Source organism: Astatotilapia calliptera, chromosome 3 (genome assembly GCF_964374335.1).
Source record: "Astatotilapia calliptera chromosome 3, fAstCal68.1, whole genome shotgun sequence".
NCBI lineage: Eukaryota > Metazoa > Chordata > Actinopteri > Cichliformes > Cichlidae > Astatotilapia > Astatotilapia calliptera.
Genome location: NC_137424.1, coordinates 1407435 through 1425067, shown reverse-complemented (window position 1 = coordinate 1425067; position 17633 = coordinate 1407435). Strand labels below are relative to the sequence as shown.

General features: G+C 46.6%; 1 protein-coding gene across 16 annotated transcripts in view; it reads right to left on the bottom strand.

The window, feature by feature from the left end:
* Window positions 1-17633, bottom strand: part of camk2d1 (calcium/calmodulin-dependent protein kinase (CaM kinase) II delta 1) — a 75132-nt gene that overhangs the window by 30716 nt on the left and 26783 nt on the right. For all 16 annotated transcript variants that reach the window (XM_026159701.2, XM_026159720.2, XM_026159662.2 and 13 more), the window contains exons 3-5: window positions 9368-9427; window positions 7846-7900; window positions 3700-3765 (exon numbers count right to left, since the gene is read on the bottom strand). In XM_026159701.2, coding sequence (XP_026015486.1) covers window positions 3700-3765; window positions 7846-7900; window positions 9368-9427 — 181 coding nt within the window. The remainder of the gene's footprint in view (window positions 1-3699; window positions 3766-7845; window positions 7901-9367; window positions 9428-17633) is intronic.

Below are 17633 nucleotides of genomic sequence, written 5' to 3'. Positions count from 1 at the left end.
TTGTGTGACAATGATTTACACTTTCTACACTCTGCTGTATGCAGTGACTGTGGAGGCAGACCAGGCCAGAAGCAGAGAGGAGAGGGAGGACGGGTCAGTGTCAGACACCTGGAGCAGCACTGCAGTGACAGGTGAACATCGAAAAGGAACAGTTCAGTGTTCGATGGCGTGAAGACTTTCTGCAGTGCGAGCTGCTGCAGAGGCAGGTCTGTCTTTGCTATAGACGGAAGCAGGAAACAGCTAAAGTGTCAGGAATACAGCTGCTTGGTAACAAACTTTGCTCACTGTCAGGACCTAAAAAGGTAAACTTTAAATATTCTGGATCCTACGGCCACACTATAAACACAGGAACAGATAACAGAGGAGGAGAAGCACACAGGTGAGACGCACGAGAGACACGAGGACGCTAAACTAACCTACAGGAAGTTTAACGGAGAGACGAGGGATGCATTCAAAGACACGACTAGAAACACGAGCAAAGACTACACAGGCGCAGCGGTGACCATGAGCGATGAATACACTGCAGTATGGACATGATGGCTGCACAAGCTCGGTGACGGTAAACAGCTCAGCTGTTTCCATCCACTCGTCCTGGGCATCTTTACGGGGCTTTGCATTTCTAATGTGAGTGCACGTTTTCTTCTCCTGCAGGACTTTGAAAGCAACGGTGCACGAGCTTGGATTTATTTGGCATTTCTCTACAGTCACACAGCTTAAAATGATGCTTTTAGCCATCAACAGGATTCGGGGATGATTCTCTCGGTATATTTGACCACCGTCACCGATCTGAACATGTTGGCTCGTGGTCCGGGCCCTGAAGCGGAGGCGGAGCTCGGAGCAGCATGTTGTCCTGTCCTGCTGGAGAACCCAGCTGTGTTTCTTACCTGCACCGCTGTCAGCAGAACAGCTCCTACAGTCCGCACGGTGCTCTCAGGTTTAGGAACCTCAGCTTTACTCCTCAACATAAGCCTCTTGTCATCGGGGCCAAACAGCTCTTTGTCCTGTCCCACCGTCAAACTTCATTTTGAAGATTTATCCATACGGACACTGTGTGGTCGGCAACCTCTCCAACCACGGTGGTGGAAAACTCGCTTCACCACAGTCTTGAGCCTTAATGGTTCCCAGGTTGATCCTGGACTTCCTAACTTCCTCTCCTCTGAGGGTGACGGCGAGGCTCCACTGAAGTTTGTCAAACAAATCCAAAGACAAGCTACCAGCTGTAGTCAATCATGATGACTACAACACATTAGCATGTCACTGTAGAGCCTCCTGCAGCACTTCCTGTGGGCGTATATACATAACTAAGCCTTCATGTAGACTCTTGGCTTTGTGAGGATTGGAGAAAATCCTAAATAAATTCAAACGTGTGCGTCCAGCTGTATGAAGTCAGTGAGAGAGCCACTCAGAGCTGTCAGCAGCTACGGTGCAGGAACCAGGGACAGTGTTTGACGAAGGTTTCTGCTGCTGTCCAAGCTCATGGAGCCATCTCTATCTCGGCCCCGTTAGACAACCAGCCTGCGTTTGTGCAGGTCTGACAAACTGTGGACAGCACTGTGCAAACATCTTAGGCAGGTGAGGAAAATGCTGTAAAGAAAGAGAGCTTTCAGAAATATGAATGACTGTTTAAGGAGCCCAAACACAGCCGAACTCATCAGGAACTCGTTACTGTAAAGAGGAACAAGCAGCACTGAAGTGACGCCCCCCTGATCTCAACATCATCGAGTGTGTCTGCGATCAGAGACCTGAGGACGCCCACATCCACAGAACATCTGTGCGTAGTTCTCCCAGATGTTTGCCAGCTGACTTCCTTCAAAAACTGTGTGGAAGTGGACGTAGAAGAAGGCGAAGGCGCCACCAAACTGATGTGATTTTGTTCACTGCGTCTTGTTGCCTGCTGAGAATAAACGATTAACACTCTCTGCGTGCAGCATTGTTCCTCACCTTTTGCTGCACGTTTGGCATCCTCAGTAATTATTTCTGCACAGGTACCTGCACCAGCGTTTGAGGCTTAACCAAAGCGTTCGTAGAGCTCGGCTGAAGAACATCAAGCACAGACCGTAAAGTCCTGCCAAAGCATCAAGCTTCCACAGACAAGTGCCGAAGCTGAAAATCACATACAGCCATCGTGCACTCAGCCTGAGGTGGCAGCTGTACTCTTTGACTCTGGGGTTTCCCTCTGCTCCCAATCTGTGTGCTAAATACATCACCCACTCAATAAAGTCACGCGTATGAACTGCTGAACTGTTCCTTCAAGTTGTTAAGAGAAAATACAAAGTTTGCTTCATATAAAACACAAACTCCACCACAAACAGCATCAATTAGGTGAAACTGTCCATAACTCCTGCAGGAAGGACTAAAACCTGCAATGGAAACCTTTAACATGTTACACAAAAGTCACTCTGGATCAGGGATGGGTGCCGGTGTCCGGTGCCATGATGGCAAAAGATGCAAACTCAGCAGCCTGCAACAAGTGCTTTAAGCTGATACTGTCGGACCCAGAGTTAGCAACATCCCCCAAAAACCCGAAGAGGAGAGTCCTGGCCCCTAGCCCTGCCAGTGTAGCAGAAATGATGAGGATGATGATGCAGCAGCAGCCGTTCTTCTCTGCCTGAGTAGCTTAATGTTGTTCGTGTGTAATTTACGTTGAGTAGGCTAACCACGTTATTACATTAATGCATGTAAGGTGAACTAGCAAACATCATCATAGCTACATGCGGCTGTCTTCTTGTTTGATGGCAGATACTCCCTTCACCCTGGCCAAAAAGGCTAAAATGACCAAAGAAAAAGTGGGAAACAGCTAAACATGAGAGGTTTAGGACAAAGTTTGTGTTTTTTCCATTGTTTAAGCACTGCTTCCAGCCAAGAGTGATACCATATATGCCCCATAGCTGCAGAAAAGGCTAACATTGTTATCTTTTTACAAAAAAACAGCTGAACATGAGAGGTTTTTGGACAAAGTTTGTGTTTTTTCATTGTTTAAGCACTGCTTCCAGCCAAGAGTGATACCATATATGCCCCATAGCTGCAGAAAAGGCTAACATTGTTATCTTTTTACAAAAAACAGTTAAACATGAGAGGTTTTGGACAAAGTTTGTGTTTTTTCATTGTTTAAGCACTGCTTCCAGCCAAGAGTGATACCATATATGCCCCATAGCTGCAGAAAAGGCTAACATTGTTATCTTTTTACAAAAAAACAGCTGAACATGAGAGGTTTTGGACAAAGTTTGTGTTTTTTCCATTGTTTAAGCACTGCTTCCAGCCAAGAGTGATACCATATATGCCCCATAGCTGCAGAAAAGGCTAACATTGTTATCTTTTTACAAAAAACAGTTAAACATGAGAGGTTTTGGACAAAGTTTGTGTTTTTTCCATTGTTTAAGCACTGCTAACCTAACCTAAACGATACCCATCCCTACTCTGGATTATTTGCTTTATGGGTGATTTTTAATAAGCAGAACAGAAGCTGAGGAAGGAGCCTCCTCATAAAGGGACAGAGAAAAGGTACAGAGGGTTTGGGGCACAAAAGGCATAGATGCATACGTGAGGCATGATGAGCTTTGCAAACATCCACTGTGATCAGCTGTCATTGTGTGTCTGCTCTAGTTCACTGTGGCTGCATGAATACGCCTTTGCTGCCGAGGGAGAGCGAGTCACATGACACGTCTACAGTAACGCAGAAAGGAAAGAGCTCACACTGACCTGGCATCAGCTTCACTGTAGTACTCCCTGGCAACGATGTCCTCGAACAGCTCGCCACCAGTGACTCTGGGAACGAACACAGCGAAACAAAAAGCAGAAACAAGCTGGTTTCACTTCATTTGCAGGGGGAATGTGTGGCTCCAGCACACGTACAGCACTGGTCCCATTCAGACTGGTTTGTTGAAGTTACTGCTGGTCACAGAGACGTCAGCTCTTTAAAGTGGCTACAGCTACATGTGTCTCACACGTTAGAGCAGAAACTCCATCCCTCTGTAGGGACTGGGCCCAGCTGGGAACACGAGGAGGAAAACCCTGATCCCAGCAGATGCAGCCAGGCAACAATATTACCGTTTCAGCTGGAGGGGAATTCCTTCCAGCTGAAAACATTTCCATGACTCAAGTCAGATAGATTTTCCAAGTAACACAGATCAAATCAAGTGGCACTAACAACTGAATCAGGTTGCAGCTGAGTCTGGAGATGTTCAAAGACGATGTTAAGCCAAGTAAATCAGCTAAATGCCCTTTAACAACTTGATGGTGCTGCAGCCATGCCCTCTCTCATCCAGGGTTTGTGGTTTAACCCACTGCGAGAGTCTCCCGGCATCCATACTGGCAATGATTCAATGAAGGGAAAAGAGGAGATGCTCGTGGCCAGGAAGGAGACACAACTCTGATCTTATTATTGCTCGTCGAGTTTAGAAAGCCATTTCCTTTCTGGCTGCCAGATATGACTGCAAACAACAGCTGATGACACACAGCAGGGAGGAGGCAGTCACTGAGCAGCGTTGGAGGAAGGATCCTGACTCCTACGAAGGTTTTTTCTCTCCGTTTGGCGTCCGTCCACACTGAGACGCCGTTTCCGGTCAAGGAAAACTCAGCGTTTTCTCCAAAGCGGAAACATTAGAAAACGTCATCTTTGCGTCACAGTGTGGACATCGAACCCGGAGCCTTTTCGAAAAAGATGACGCAGGTCAGTCATGTGGTGCAGTCATGTGACCAATTAACCAAAGATAGCAGAGGGCGTTACACAGCATTGTTCTGTTAAAGCTGCAGAGAGCTGTGCTTCACATCTTTAACTCTCACTCGCTTTTGTACTTTTGTGTTACTCGCAGCAGCAACTCCTCCTCATTGTGAGTCCATTTGAAAAACTCGCTGCTTTTCCTCGTCATTCTGCCGCCACGCTTCAAAGAGCCGGAGAGTAAACAAGCAGCAGACAGAAATGAGGCAGGCCGTCAGCGTTTACGGCCGTTTCAATGTGGACGCACAACTTTGGCGACAGTGGGAAGGAGAAACTCCCTTCTAACAGGAAGAGACCTCAGGGAGGGGCGGGGCCATCTGCTGTGATTGGTTGGGAGAATTCAAGATTGTTGCAGAATTAAAACGGACTTTCTGCACATCGATTGCTTCATTTGAGCTCTTGGTGCCTTACTGAGTCCAAACTGTGAAACGGAGAACAGCCTGCTGCCAGACGGCTTATTTCCTGGGAAGCTTACTTCACCAAGACAACAGCCCAACAGCATTACTGAGCAGCTGAAATCATATATACAGCCAGAAAGCATCTGGCTTTAAAAGCTACACCCACAGATCTCTGCGATGTCTGTTAAAACTGGAGGTGCGGTCGTTAGCGTGACTCTGGTGCAAAATGCTGGCAGCACCTATGGATGAAGGTGGCAGCTCTGCAGGGCTCTCACGCTCTTTCAGAAACCTTGACCCTCAACAAGTTTGTCTGTGGCATCAATCTGAAGACCCACGTTGCCTCCTTCTGGAGTGACAGCCAACTACGTGAACACGATGACTCCAGAACCTCACAGGATTTTCACACCAGAGCTGCTCTACAATAAGTATTTTGTAGACTCATACTGGATTGGTACAACCTCTCCTCCCAGTGAAGGAGCAACGTAGCATCTTTATAAATGATACGTTTTTAAAGAGATATATGAAGCAATAGCACCCGTATCGCTCATATATCACACACTGAATATGAGCTGTCAGCATAAGAAAGAAAAGCAGCTTTAACCCATGCGACTCAGGCCGGATACTCAGGGAAACTGGGATTCTTACATGGTAAAAAAGACATTCAGCAGATGGCTCTGTGTTAATGGAAAATTGTATTTAGTAGTCAGTATAATCTTTTAGTGATATAAGTTTGCATATGGTAGAATACTCCATGTAGTTATTTGTATTAGGAAATATTCAAGCATGTATACTTAGAGGCATATAATTAATTGTGTGTGATCTTTAACAGGCTGCAAAGGCTTGGTGTGTATTCCACACTAGAATGCACCCCCACATCCTGGGAGCACGAGAGAGGTCGTACCTTCTCTTATTGTTTTATGGTAGGATTAACGTAGTTACGTCTGTTTTAGTCTAAGTGCTTTAACTGCTTGACTTCCTCACCAATGTTATCTAGGGTGAGGGAGGTCTACCCTCTTCCTGACCAAGGATGTGGCTTTTATGACCCTTTGATCACACACACACACGCACACACACACACGCACACGCACACACGCACACGCACACACACACACACGCACACACACACACGCACACACACACACACGCACACGCACACGCACACACACGCACACGCACACACACACACACGCACACGCACACGCGCACACACGCACACGCGCACACGCACGCACACACACACACGCACACGCACACGCACACACACGCACACGCACACACACACACGTTCAATGGAGTATAAATAAAGACCAGGGCAGTTCCTCACCGGAGTCTCTCAGTAGGGAGCTGCCCTTGCTAGCAAGAACTCTGTGTGTTTCTCTTCTCTGAGTCTTTACTGAAGAAGTGTTTTAGAATAGTTTCCCTAACACTCTGGAACAGATACCTGCCATCTGTGTGAGCCAGCAGTAATCTCAGCGTGTTTATATGTTTATATGGATGCAGGAGTATAGGATGTGCCTGAGCAGATGGAGTAAAGTAGGGCTGGGCGATATATCGAGTTTTTTAAAAATATCGAGATATTTTCATATGAGATATAAGATGTGACCATATCCTTTATATCGATAAAGTCTATGTTACGTTATAATTATAGTTGTGGAGCCACAGGTTTGCCTCTCTTTCGTCCAATTTTGTCTCTACGCAATGTTACTCCGCCTCTCCTTCACTGAACACAACTCCCCCTCCTCCCCCATCGCTTCACCTGCAGGCAGCGACCAGATGGACACGGCAAATCTCCGTTAGCGAGTTACTGTGTGGATCGCCCCGTGCGTGGGGCTGGACGGCGTCAACGTGTTAACGAGCTAAACACGCTAACGAGCTAACCACGCTAACGAGCTAACCACGCTAACGCCATGCAGCCCAGAGGTGGTGCACGGCCTAAAATCCTTTCATTTTCTCAAACGTTGACAGCGCGCCTTATGTATGAATTCTGGTTGTGCTTGATGGCCGCGAACCGATCTTAGGTGGAACACGGCGTTCAGCAATCTGTCAAAAATGTTTTACGACTTTGGTAAGCTACGGAGCTGCACCGCTTGATGGGTTGTCGGAGCATTACGGCTGAGCCTCGCAGAGTGATACGTACTGTGCTTCGACGTAATATTACCGTACTGTGTATAAGGACCATAAATGGCAGCTGTTCAGAGACGTGGTTATGAAGCGGGAACAGAGCAGCTGTGAAATCTTTGTTATTGTGCTCAGCGTCTGTTAGTTTACATTTTGACTGCACAGTTGTGAGCTCTTTGTTATGCACAAAAACAACATTGTTTTCTTTTATTTATGGAGCATTATTTTTAATAAATGCTGATAATTTATTTTTGAGTAATTTCTTCATGTACATCTGTGCTGTATGTTAATAAAAGTGCCCGTGTGACATCTGGGACACAGTGTGACTAAGAACTCTCTGTTCGTTCTTACTTTATGGCTTTAAAAAATATCGAGATATATATCGTATATCGCCATCCAGCTAAAAGATATCGAGATATGAATTGTGGGTCATATCGCCCAGCCCTAGAGTAAAGCAACACGCTGCATTTATGCTCCCCAGATGCCTCGGCGGCGGTGCATGGGACAGCGGCGAGGTTACCCGTCTTGTGTGAGATGTGGGTGTGGTCTGCGCAGTCACACGTGTTTCGTGGTGCATTAGTGGAACATGTAACAATCAAAGGCAGCACTTACAAGTCAAAGACCAGATAGTGGAATCCTTCCTCTGATATGCTGTCGTGCAGCCGCACTGTGGGAGAAGGAGGGGAAAATTACGTTTTCATTGTTGCCCCGGCACCACGTGACCAGCAGCTGATGAGGACGGCGTTTTTCTACTTCAGATCTGCACGTGTGCAGAGATCTGCAGCAGCAATTTAAACACAGTTCATTTTACCTGTGGACCTGTGGAAACAGACTTTACAAGTAACTGCAGACGATTTATTCATTACTCTGAAAACACATCGAGAACTCTTCACGTCTAATTCTGCCTGATTGATGTTGGGCTTGAACTCGGCAAACAACAGGTCACATGCTGGTTTCATGCTCCACATGTAAGACACGTTTGCTGTGACCAATAATGGACTTTATCAAAGACTCCTCTAACAGCAGCGCTCACGAAAGCTCAGACAGTCCAACATACGAGTGGATGAAGAGACCAAAGGGAACGCTCTCGCTGTGGGGATCTTTGGCATTTCCATCAGCTCCTCTCATGGCCGACATCAGAGATCCGTCACTGCAATGAGCTTGCAGTGGAGCTGGATGCTGCTGGGACGATACTGGTAAGAGGCGTGCCAAGTGTACGGTTACCTGTTCAAACTTGATCTTAATCAGCTGCCTTTTGTTTGCTAAAGATCAAACAAATATGGACACATTGTAAATCTAACAGCACGATCTCTAAAATAACTGCTCATAGATAAATTAGTCTTTTTATTCCCGTTCATCTGTGTTTACATATATTTAGTGTCCAGACACGATTTAGACATCGTATAAATGACTAAGAGCTGAGCTCATGTTATTGACACAACAGAGCACATTACATAGATACAGCAGCATTTTTCTGTAACCTGTAAGTTCAGCCAGCACGTCTGTGCGACACTAAACCACGTTAAAGCAGAATGAAGTCAGCCTTGGTTTCGTGCTGTGAGCAGGGACACAAACCCCATCACTTTCACACTAAACCCTCCAATTTCACGTGTTGCTTAGTCCGATTCAGACAAGCTCACAATAGACCAGCAAACCAAATAACCCCCATCATCCCCTCATTTGTCACTTCCCCCGTCCCTTTCTTTTTTCACTAGAAGGACTGAAAAACAAATGACAGTTTCCACAAAGTCATTGCTGAGGTGATAATTGCAGGTCTTTGTGGCTCAGAGGGAAAGTATCCTTGTGCTTGTGCTGCAATAAGGGACGGGTGAGTCTGCAGTGGGTAGTTTGGGGAATGAGGCAGTGGGGGTGTGCTCTTGCACTCGTTCTGAGGACTCAACAGAGCAAAGAAGCCAGGAGAGCTGTGGCAGCCCTAACCCTAAGATTAAGACTCAGCTCTTCTGATTTGACTGAAGTAATGAAGTTATTGAGGAGAGCTGCTGCACGGGCGAATATCCTGGCAGAGCCGCTATGTGACGTCACGGGCAGCCTTTAAAGGCTGACCTTTCATGTTCACTGTCGACAGAAATAAATAAAACTGTAATGTCCTCAGTGAAGCAGGAGCTCTAGTTACCGATGTTGGAGTGCTTCAGCAGGCGGCAGATCCTGGCCTCGCGCTCCAACTTCTGGTGATCTGAAAAACAAAGAGAGACCATATTTGTGTGAGCCTTTTTCAGACCGGCGTTTACACAAACAGCACCTCCCTCCTGGGAAACGAGGAAATGTGAGCTCTGGCACGTCAAACACAAGCGTGACGCAGCCGTTGGTGCAGAGCGTGTGCGGCGAGTCTATTCTTCGCTTTTCACAGCGCTAAACGAGGCGGACGTGCATCATCTGACAGAAACAGCTGGAAAAGAAGGTTATTACAGATGTTCTCAGGACCAGACAACTAACCACCACGCTCACACTTTTACCCTGTTCTTCATTCCAGTCGTCTTCTTGAAGGCTGTCAATCACAGCCATAATATTAGGCACAGAAGCTTCTCGTTGCCGTGGTCCATCCCAAAAGATCACCAGCCTGTCACAGGCTGCCACACGACTCAATGTTTTCACTGGGTCAGTCTGACAGCGCAACAGGAAGGAGCATCAACAAAGCTGCTTCCTGTTAGACACCAGAAGCCTTTTGTATAAGACAAGCTTCGTGTAAGCACGTTACCTGATTGCATTCGTGTCTTACCTTCAGACAACAGTTCTGACTGTGGCAGAAAATCCAGAAAGAAACATTAACGTGTCCGTGCTTTCTGTAAGAACGTGCAGTTTTAGAGTTCGGGTCATAATTTAGAAGCACTTATGGTTCACAGGCTGATCAGTGTGATAACACACAGAAACATGCACCACATGCAGGATGTTACGCATCCCTATTGCATTTCTAATGGTCCAGATGTTGTTGGTACTAGAGCAGGGCGATGTGGCCAAAAATATTTATCACGATATATATTTTAAAATTTGCGATAACGATATAACTGACGATATAATTGTGGCGAGACAAAATACAACTCCACAACATTACTAGCGCAAAAAGACAACCTTCCATTTATTTTCACTTAAACAAGAAGCTGGTTTTTATGTACATTAAAGCTTTATAAAAATGTAACAGTGCAAATGCAAATTCCTTGCTGAAAGTTTAACCAAAAGGCATTTCCAGTAGAAATGGGCTGACATATCCTGAGCATAACCATGTATAATATCCACTGAAGTTAAAAAGAGGTGCTTTGCAACATTAAACTGCAGTGTGCAGTACGCATTTTTCGGACCATAAGGTGCACGGGATTATAAGACATATTAAGCGAAACAAAGCAGTCAGATAAATCAAACTTTATTAAACTCATTCTTCTTGCTTCCTCCACTTCTGTACCATTGATTCATTAATGTTGAATTCTCTGCAGCTGCTCTATTCCCATGTTGTTGCAGTATATTAATGACTAACCTCGTATTGTGGATGGATTATCTCAGTTGTTCTCCTGACTGAAGTTTGGTCCGTTTACAGCATCCTGCCATGCGATTGCATTTGTCTCTAACCATGAGGAACCTTCACGTTAACTTTTATAAGTGGAAAAGTGTTAGTGTTCGTCCTCCAGCTTCACTGTTTATGTTATGCTAACATAGCTGTGTCGCTAGCGATCACGTAGCACATCATTATATACCACCTAGCCCAACTTCAGTAACCCTACAAACGTCACTGCTGTTTAGTTTCCTGTCTTCATTTATGTTGGAAGTGATAGCAGAGCTGTACGTTTGATTTTTTTCAGAAATCTCTCAGTCAGAACATGCTATATCATGCTTAGGAAACTAGCGAGCTAACTTCCGCTAGCTTCCGCTAGCTTCCTGCTAACTTCTAACTCCGTTAAATGTAATAACTTTTGTTTTCATGGATGCCTGGAAGTTAAACTTTATAGTTACACCTGGTAAAGCAGCAATGCTGTTCGTTTTATTAACGATGAAAGAATTTAGACAGTTTTTAACTCTCAGTGATGCTGCAGTGTTGTTTGACCTGAAGCATACGGAGTTTAGGACCCAGATTACTCCCAGATTTAAGAGCATCTTAGTCCGACAATAACGACGGCCGCTTGCATGTTCTGCAAAAAAATGTGCTTTGTTGTGTATCTGACGGACAAACACCAAACCAGTTCCACATCACGGAAGTTGCACCATTTGTACAAACTAATTCTGGTTCATCTGTTTCACTCAACAATCGGCCATGTGCGTATGTAAACAAAGGCACTGCGAATGCGCGTTTTACTCCCATTCTATCGCGATATTTCATTTTCCTATCGTTGCCTAACATTATACCGGTATTACCGTGAACGGTATAATATGGCCCAGCCCTAGTTGGTACAGTAGCAGTTTAAGTCCTAAGTGTGATGAAGGCCTGAGCAAAGCGCCATCATCAGCCAACGCCCTCCATGCAGAAGGCAGGTTGATGTTTGTGTAAAGTTGGTCAGAGGCTTCCTTTGTAAGTGCACATGCAGCATCAGCGTGCTGCCTGCTGTAATTTCCTTTGGGATTAATAAAGTATTCTGATTGAGATTAAACTCTGTACTCAGCATGAAACCATGTGACATGACACATCCTGTTGAATATGCATCTCCTTCTCTGCTCCTCACCTGGTTTGCTTCTCATCATCCTCACGTGCAAATATGGAAAAAGAAGTTGGACTGGCAGTGGGAATCAGGCTCAGCTGCAACATGTCTGCAGGGCGCTGGCAGGTCTGACACCATCTTTACTTTGTGCTGATGAGCCATTGTTACTCTGATGAAACCAGTAAACTGTGGAAAGGCCCCATTAGGCCATAAGCTTTGACTCGCATACAGCATGTTTAGTCTCTCACTGTGACCTTTGGAGGTCACTGTGAGTAAACACTGCACACACATCGTCCTGTATTTGTGATGGAAAAATGAAGAAAGAGCAGCTGGAGGAGGTAACTGCTACATCCCAGCAGCAAACTGCACATGCAACCACATGCTGTCGTCTATACTCCACACTGATCCTAATCTAGAGAGACCACAGACTAGTGCAGATGTTGTGTAGCAGCTGCTGTATGTTCCAATCACACCTCGTCTCCTCAGCTCCTAATCGGACCAATGGGCCGTGCTTTTGCAGGGACCGGTGCTCACTGGGGGATGTTCTTGTCCCGACATCACCCACTCTCTCCGTGTGGCTGCACGCCGCTAATCTGTGACGTAACAGGATTAGCAGCATGAGTGCTGCGCTGAGCATCAGCACCTCCGAACACTGGAGGCTCAGTCCTGTTCTTTTTATGTGGACCAATATGAAACAGCTCTTTAATATTAGCACCGATCCATCAATGCCACCGAGTCCAGCTGCCACACGGCCGTGGTCAGGCCGTCACATGGCCAAGAGACGGACAACCTCACTGAGTCACGCCAAAGCCAACGTGGAGAGGTTGGAGTAAGAAAAACATCCAAGTCGACTGAAAGTGTTTAACGTGCAATGGTTCAACATTAATTTAGCACAATGTGAGGTCTTACGGTGCTGTGACAGCATCTTCAGCTTCCTCATTTCTCAGGGTTTTAGAGATTTGACAGGTTTCCTGTAAAATCACAGAGATATCAGACTTGTGCCCATCATCCTCAGAAACACTGACTGAATTAAGACGTGACCGTCTCCAGCCGGGTGTCAGTTTAGGGGCGAGGATGTTGTTGACACAGGGTTGGACAGCTCCTCCTCTGGATACATGAAATCAGCATTTGAACATTTTGGATCCAATCAGGTTCGTCTGAGATCAAAATGTGACGACGAGCTGAACCACGTGTAAGAAATGTGAAGCTAAAAACACACAAACACAACGCACAGTGTGAAGCAGACACTGATGTCACAGCAGCCTCAGCAGCAACAAACTCAGAACAGGGACGGTTGTTGTCTTGTCCTCATCCACCGTCCACGTTTGCTTGGACGAGCAGACTGACTCTGCTCAGTTCAGCTCCGTAACACACACGAGTGTAAAAGGATGCCTTGGCATGTCCAGTGCTAACAGTGCACCGCGTGTTGAGTAAATAACAGTTGTATTTGCGGGTCTGTAATCAAACACGGCGACACAAACAGGTTTGTGCGTCTTCATGTTTACATTTTTCTCCTGGTTGCACCATCAACCTCAGCGATATGCTGGAGCTGCTCATGGAGGCAACGCCGACCCCAAAGCCTCATCGGTGCACGCTTCCTCTAAGAGCTGCCGGCTGCTTCCACCATCAAAGACAAACTCATCCATTCAAAATCACATGTGACAAAGCATGAAGATGGACGTCCTGTACGTCAGTCCTCAGCTCTGTCTGTCTCTGTACCTGTGTTATAAGAGACCACACGAGCTGTAAGAATAAAGCCCTGGAGTCCTGTAACAGTGACACTTTTCATGAAACGAACAAAGTTGTGAGGCCGCGCTGTGACACTGGCCCATTTACAAACCCCCCATGAGCCTCTGAACAGCGTCATCAGGCGCCAGAATGAGGCCGACAGCTATTTTCAACGTGTCCACTGGATGGAAGGAGCCGCCTCCACAGCTCTGTGAAGCACATCTGGTCCCCAAACAGACGATCCGGCCACAGCAGCATCGCTGCAGTGAGAGAGCGGGTTGCAGTCCATGACCTCTGACCTTTCCTCCACAGAGAAACACCTGTGGTTCATTAAATCTCGTCAAAAGACGTGATTATTTATCTTTGCCCCATGCATTTAGCAAAGAACAAAACAGCAACAGGCCCCATGCTGGTATCACAGAGAGTAACCCCCGAGGAGCCCAGCAGCCTGGGGGAGGGAGCTGCAAATGAAAGAAGGCTTGGGGACAAAGACAAGGCTTCCTCTTCACAAAGCATTTCCAGCACATTTCCTGCGTGCACGGCGAGGAGCCCGCACAGGCTCGCCATGAGAACGTGAGCGATACAAACAGTCGCCGTCAGTGAGCCGATCGTGCGGCTGTCTCAGTCTGCTCCAGTGGCAGATCCTTTAGCAGCGCTCATGATGACCGTGGCTTCATGTCGTGGTGGAGCTGCAGACGCTGCCAGGCTCTCGTGTGCAGGTGTGATTGGAAGCAGTTTAATACATGACCTGTCACAATGCAGCTAGCTAAGTGAGACCGTGTGCTGCACAGAGCCTGCTCGAGCTGAGGGGATGAAGCGTTTGGATTTCCCTTAAAGAGCCAGATTTAGGCTGATGTTTCCCACAGTCAGCTCTTAGAAGTCTTATATGTATATTTATGGGTTGCAAAAATGACTTTTCTCAACGTACAATGCAACCTTTCAGACGTTCCTAACACAGCATTGCCAGTACCGGTCACCATACTGGTCCCCAGTGACCCAGCACATTACTGCATGGAGGGTCGAGGCCATCCAGCCCCTCCTGGCACAGAGGGCTTCTCCAGTTATCTGACAGGAGATCCTGTAACTTACAGCACTTCAGGGAAACTTTACTGTTTTCTTTTATTGTGAAAATATTTTGAGGAAAAGCAGATTTTTGCTAGTTGATGTAATCAGCTGTAGTTCTTAGAAAGGTAATCCGAGACCATGTACAGTGACCTCTGACCTGCAGGTTTCCATCCAACCACAGCTGCAGTCTGTCCCCAGTGTGTCAGTATCACCCCACACGTGCTGCTGTGAACTCCACACATCTACACTTAAATCAGGGGGACCTTTGATTTGCAGCCATCAGGATCATTTTTATGTGTCTGTATTATATTAAACACACACATTAAAAGTGAATCTGTCCATAAACTGCACTCAGTTTACTCCTTCCTCACTGTGAGCATCATTCATTATTAATAAACCAGTAATGAAGGTCAGGATATGCATTTTTATTCCAGTCCATTCTTCTTTAGCAGCGTTTAAATAACCTTGATCAGATTTGATGGTTTTGTTACAGACTTTAAAAAAGTGTTTTTCTTTCACACATGTGGGATTAAATTGTTCAAATGTAGAAAACAGTGATGTCATGTTCTGTGACCCAGGCACAGAGAGACTTGATGAATTTAGGAATCTCATGATTTAATAAAGAAATTTGCAGACTTGCACAGAGATGGTAAAATAATGATGCCTGATAGCGGAGACGAGGACAGCAGACGACGAGGACAGAGAGGAACAGGTTTAAATGCACCGAGGACACAGTCAGAGGGAACTCGGGACACCTGGAGACATGTAGGGATGCAGGGACTGACAGAGACGGGGAAGACGGGGAAGACGTCTCATCGTGACGAGTAAAGGTTACCTTGCCTGGCTGGGCAGCTCTCTGGGTGCTCGGCACCCCAAAGCTCTGATCCTAGAAGCGCCCCTGGCACCAGGTAAGGAAAGCGCTGGCGTCTGTTTTCAGGAACAACTGAGCCTCGGACACCTCGGGCGTGTTAACTTAATGGAAGCTTGTAACAGAGTCGCTGTGCAGCTGACTCATAAAAACTGTTTACTGTGCCAACAGTGACGCACATTTGAGTGAGTCACTGTCGGGTGAGTGTGAGAGGGTGGAAGAAGGTCGCAGGTCCACTGGAGAGCACATATTTCTGAGGTAAACATTTACGCGTCGTCCTGCGAGTCTAATTTTCTTTAAAAAGTGTAGACTACGAACAGCATCCTGTCTACGGTCGCACAGCAACAACAAAAAGCCCAAAGCAGGTGGTGAGTGCTGCCAGAGGGTCAAAGGAAGCTCGGCCTCAGGGAAGAGAAGAGGAAACCACCACCAGAGGCCTCAGACAACGCGTGGGACGGATAACGGTGACCCCATCTTCTGATGAAACATCACTGCTGCTGGTCATCCACCACAGAAGAAGAATGAACAATCACTGCGTCTGTCTGACTGCAAACAGGTGAACCTGGTCATCAGTCAGCTCTGACCATGTGACCATGAATGACTGATAAACAACATCAGTCAGGAATCAGAGACGAATAAGAACCGTGCGACCAAAGGCTCAGAGTTTCAAGTACGACAGAAACATCCAACAATATACACCCCACATCACTGTTCTGATCCAGGGTCAGTTTCCATCAGCAGAATGCACTCGTCTGCACTCGGCCATTCACAGTGACTGTTCAGTCTCACTAACGAGGGGGAAGAGTCAGAAGCTTCGACACAGTTTCAGCTGAGAATTCAATTTCTTTCCAATCACCTTTCAATAAAAATGATATTTTTACATTTTCCACCTGTCGGGGAGCTACAGCAGCAAAGACCAGGACAGAGGGAAGTGTGCCTGAGCATGGTCTACCAACTAACAGATCTATCCAGGGAAACTGATCCTGTGTGTGACGCCACACCAAAACAATGAAAAGAGGATAAACTGACAGTAATAATAGAGTCTGCCTTAGATCCGCTGACTCGATGCAGGACTGATAGACAGCCTTCAGTGTGCTGTACAGGCTGGGCAAGGACGAACTAAATGCTCTGTATGGATATTTCAAACCTGTTTCCACAGCTAACACGTCCCCAGCAGAGAAAGCAGCACTTGTGTCTGTAAAAGTGAAGAGATAATTGTCACAAGGTCCCAAATTACCTTCAGTCCTAAACTACAGTCGACAAAAGCTCTAAAGTCCCACCTGGTGCCGCTTCCACTGCAGTCCTGAGGCCTGTTAGTCTTGTTATTCAGCAGTTTGGCTGCTTCATCACAGCAGCTGCACAATCGCTCTCAAAGCCAGCAGATGATGCAGGTAATATGTCTTTAGACACCATTCAGGGGCTTCTCACTGCGGAGGTCACAAAGCAGCTCTGTTGCATAATTACAGCTGAGGATCCAGCGCAGGTTTGACGCTCGGCAGGAATCCTTCTGTTTCAGGCTCCTGCTTATCAAAGGTACTCTGGTCGCAGGGTCACATACTGAGGGTTTGGATCGTCCCCCTCTGGGGAATGCTGCCCTGCTTACTGCCATGAAGGCTTCAAGTACAGTAGTGAAGTGTGTGCTCATGTTGGTGTACAGCAGTGGTTCCCACACTTCCTTTGCTGGCCCCCCCGCGACGGCTCTGCGACCACCCTCAATGCCCCCGCTGGTATAGACTTTGTCGTTTTGACAGATCTGTTCCAGCTTGCCTGACATTATGCTGTGTGCCGAGTTATGCATGTGTTGGATGGCTGCAGAGACCGGCGTACAGCAGAGAAGGCAGGAGATTCCTTGGAGCGTTGATTTGTTTTTGTCTACACTAGGATTAAGTACGAAATAGAATCGTGTGCATTTACAATGTTACACATGCAGACGTGAAAATGATGGGTCGAACCTTCAAAGGCCAGGGTTCGGTTAGTTCGAGCCTTCTGCTGGTCTTCTACCCTGGCTGATGTAAGCACTCATCGCAGGGTGACAAGCTTTCATCTCTCTGCAGGTTCATATTTGCAGAGACAGTGTGGTGTGCATACAGCTTTTCTTT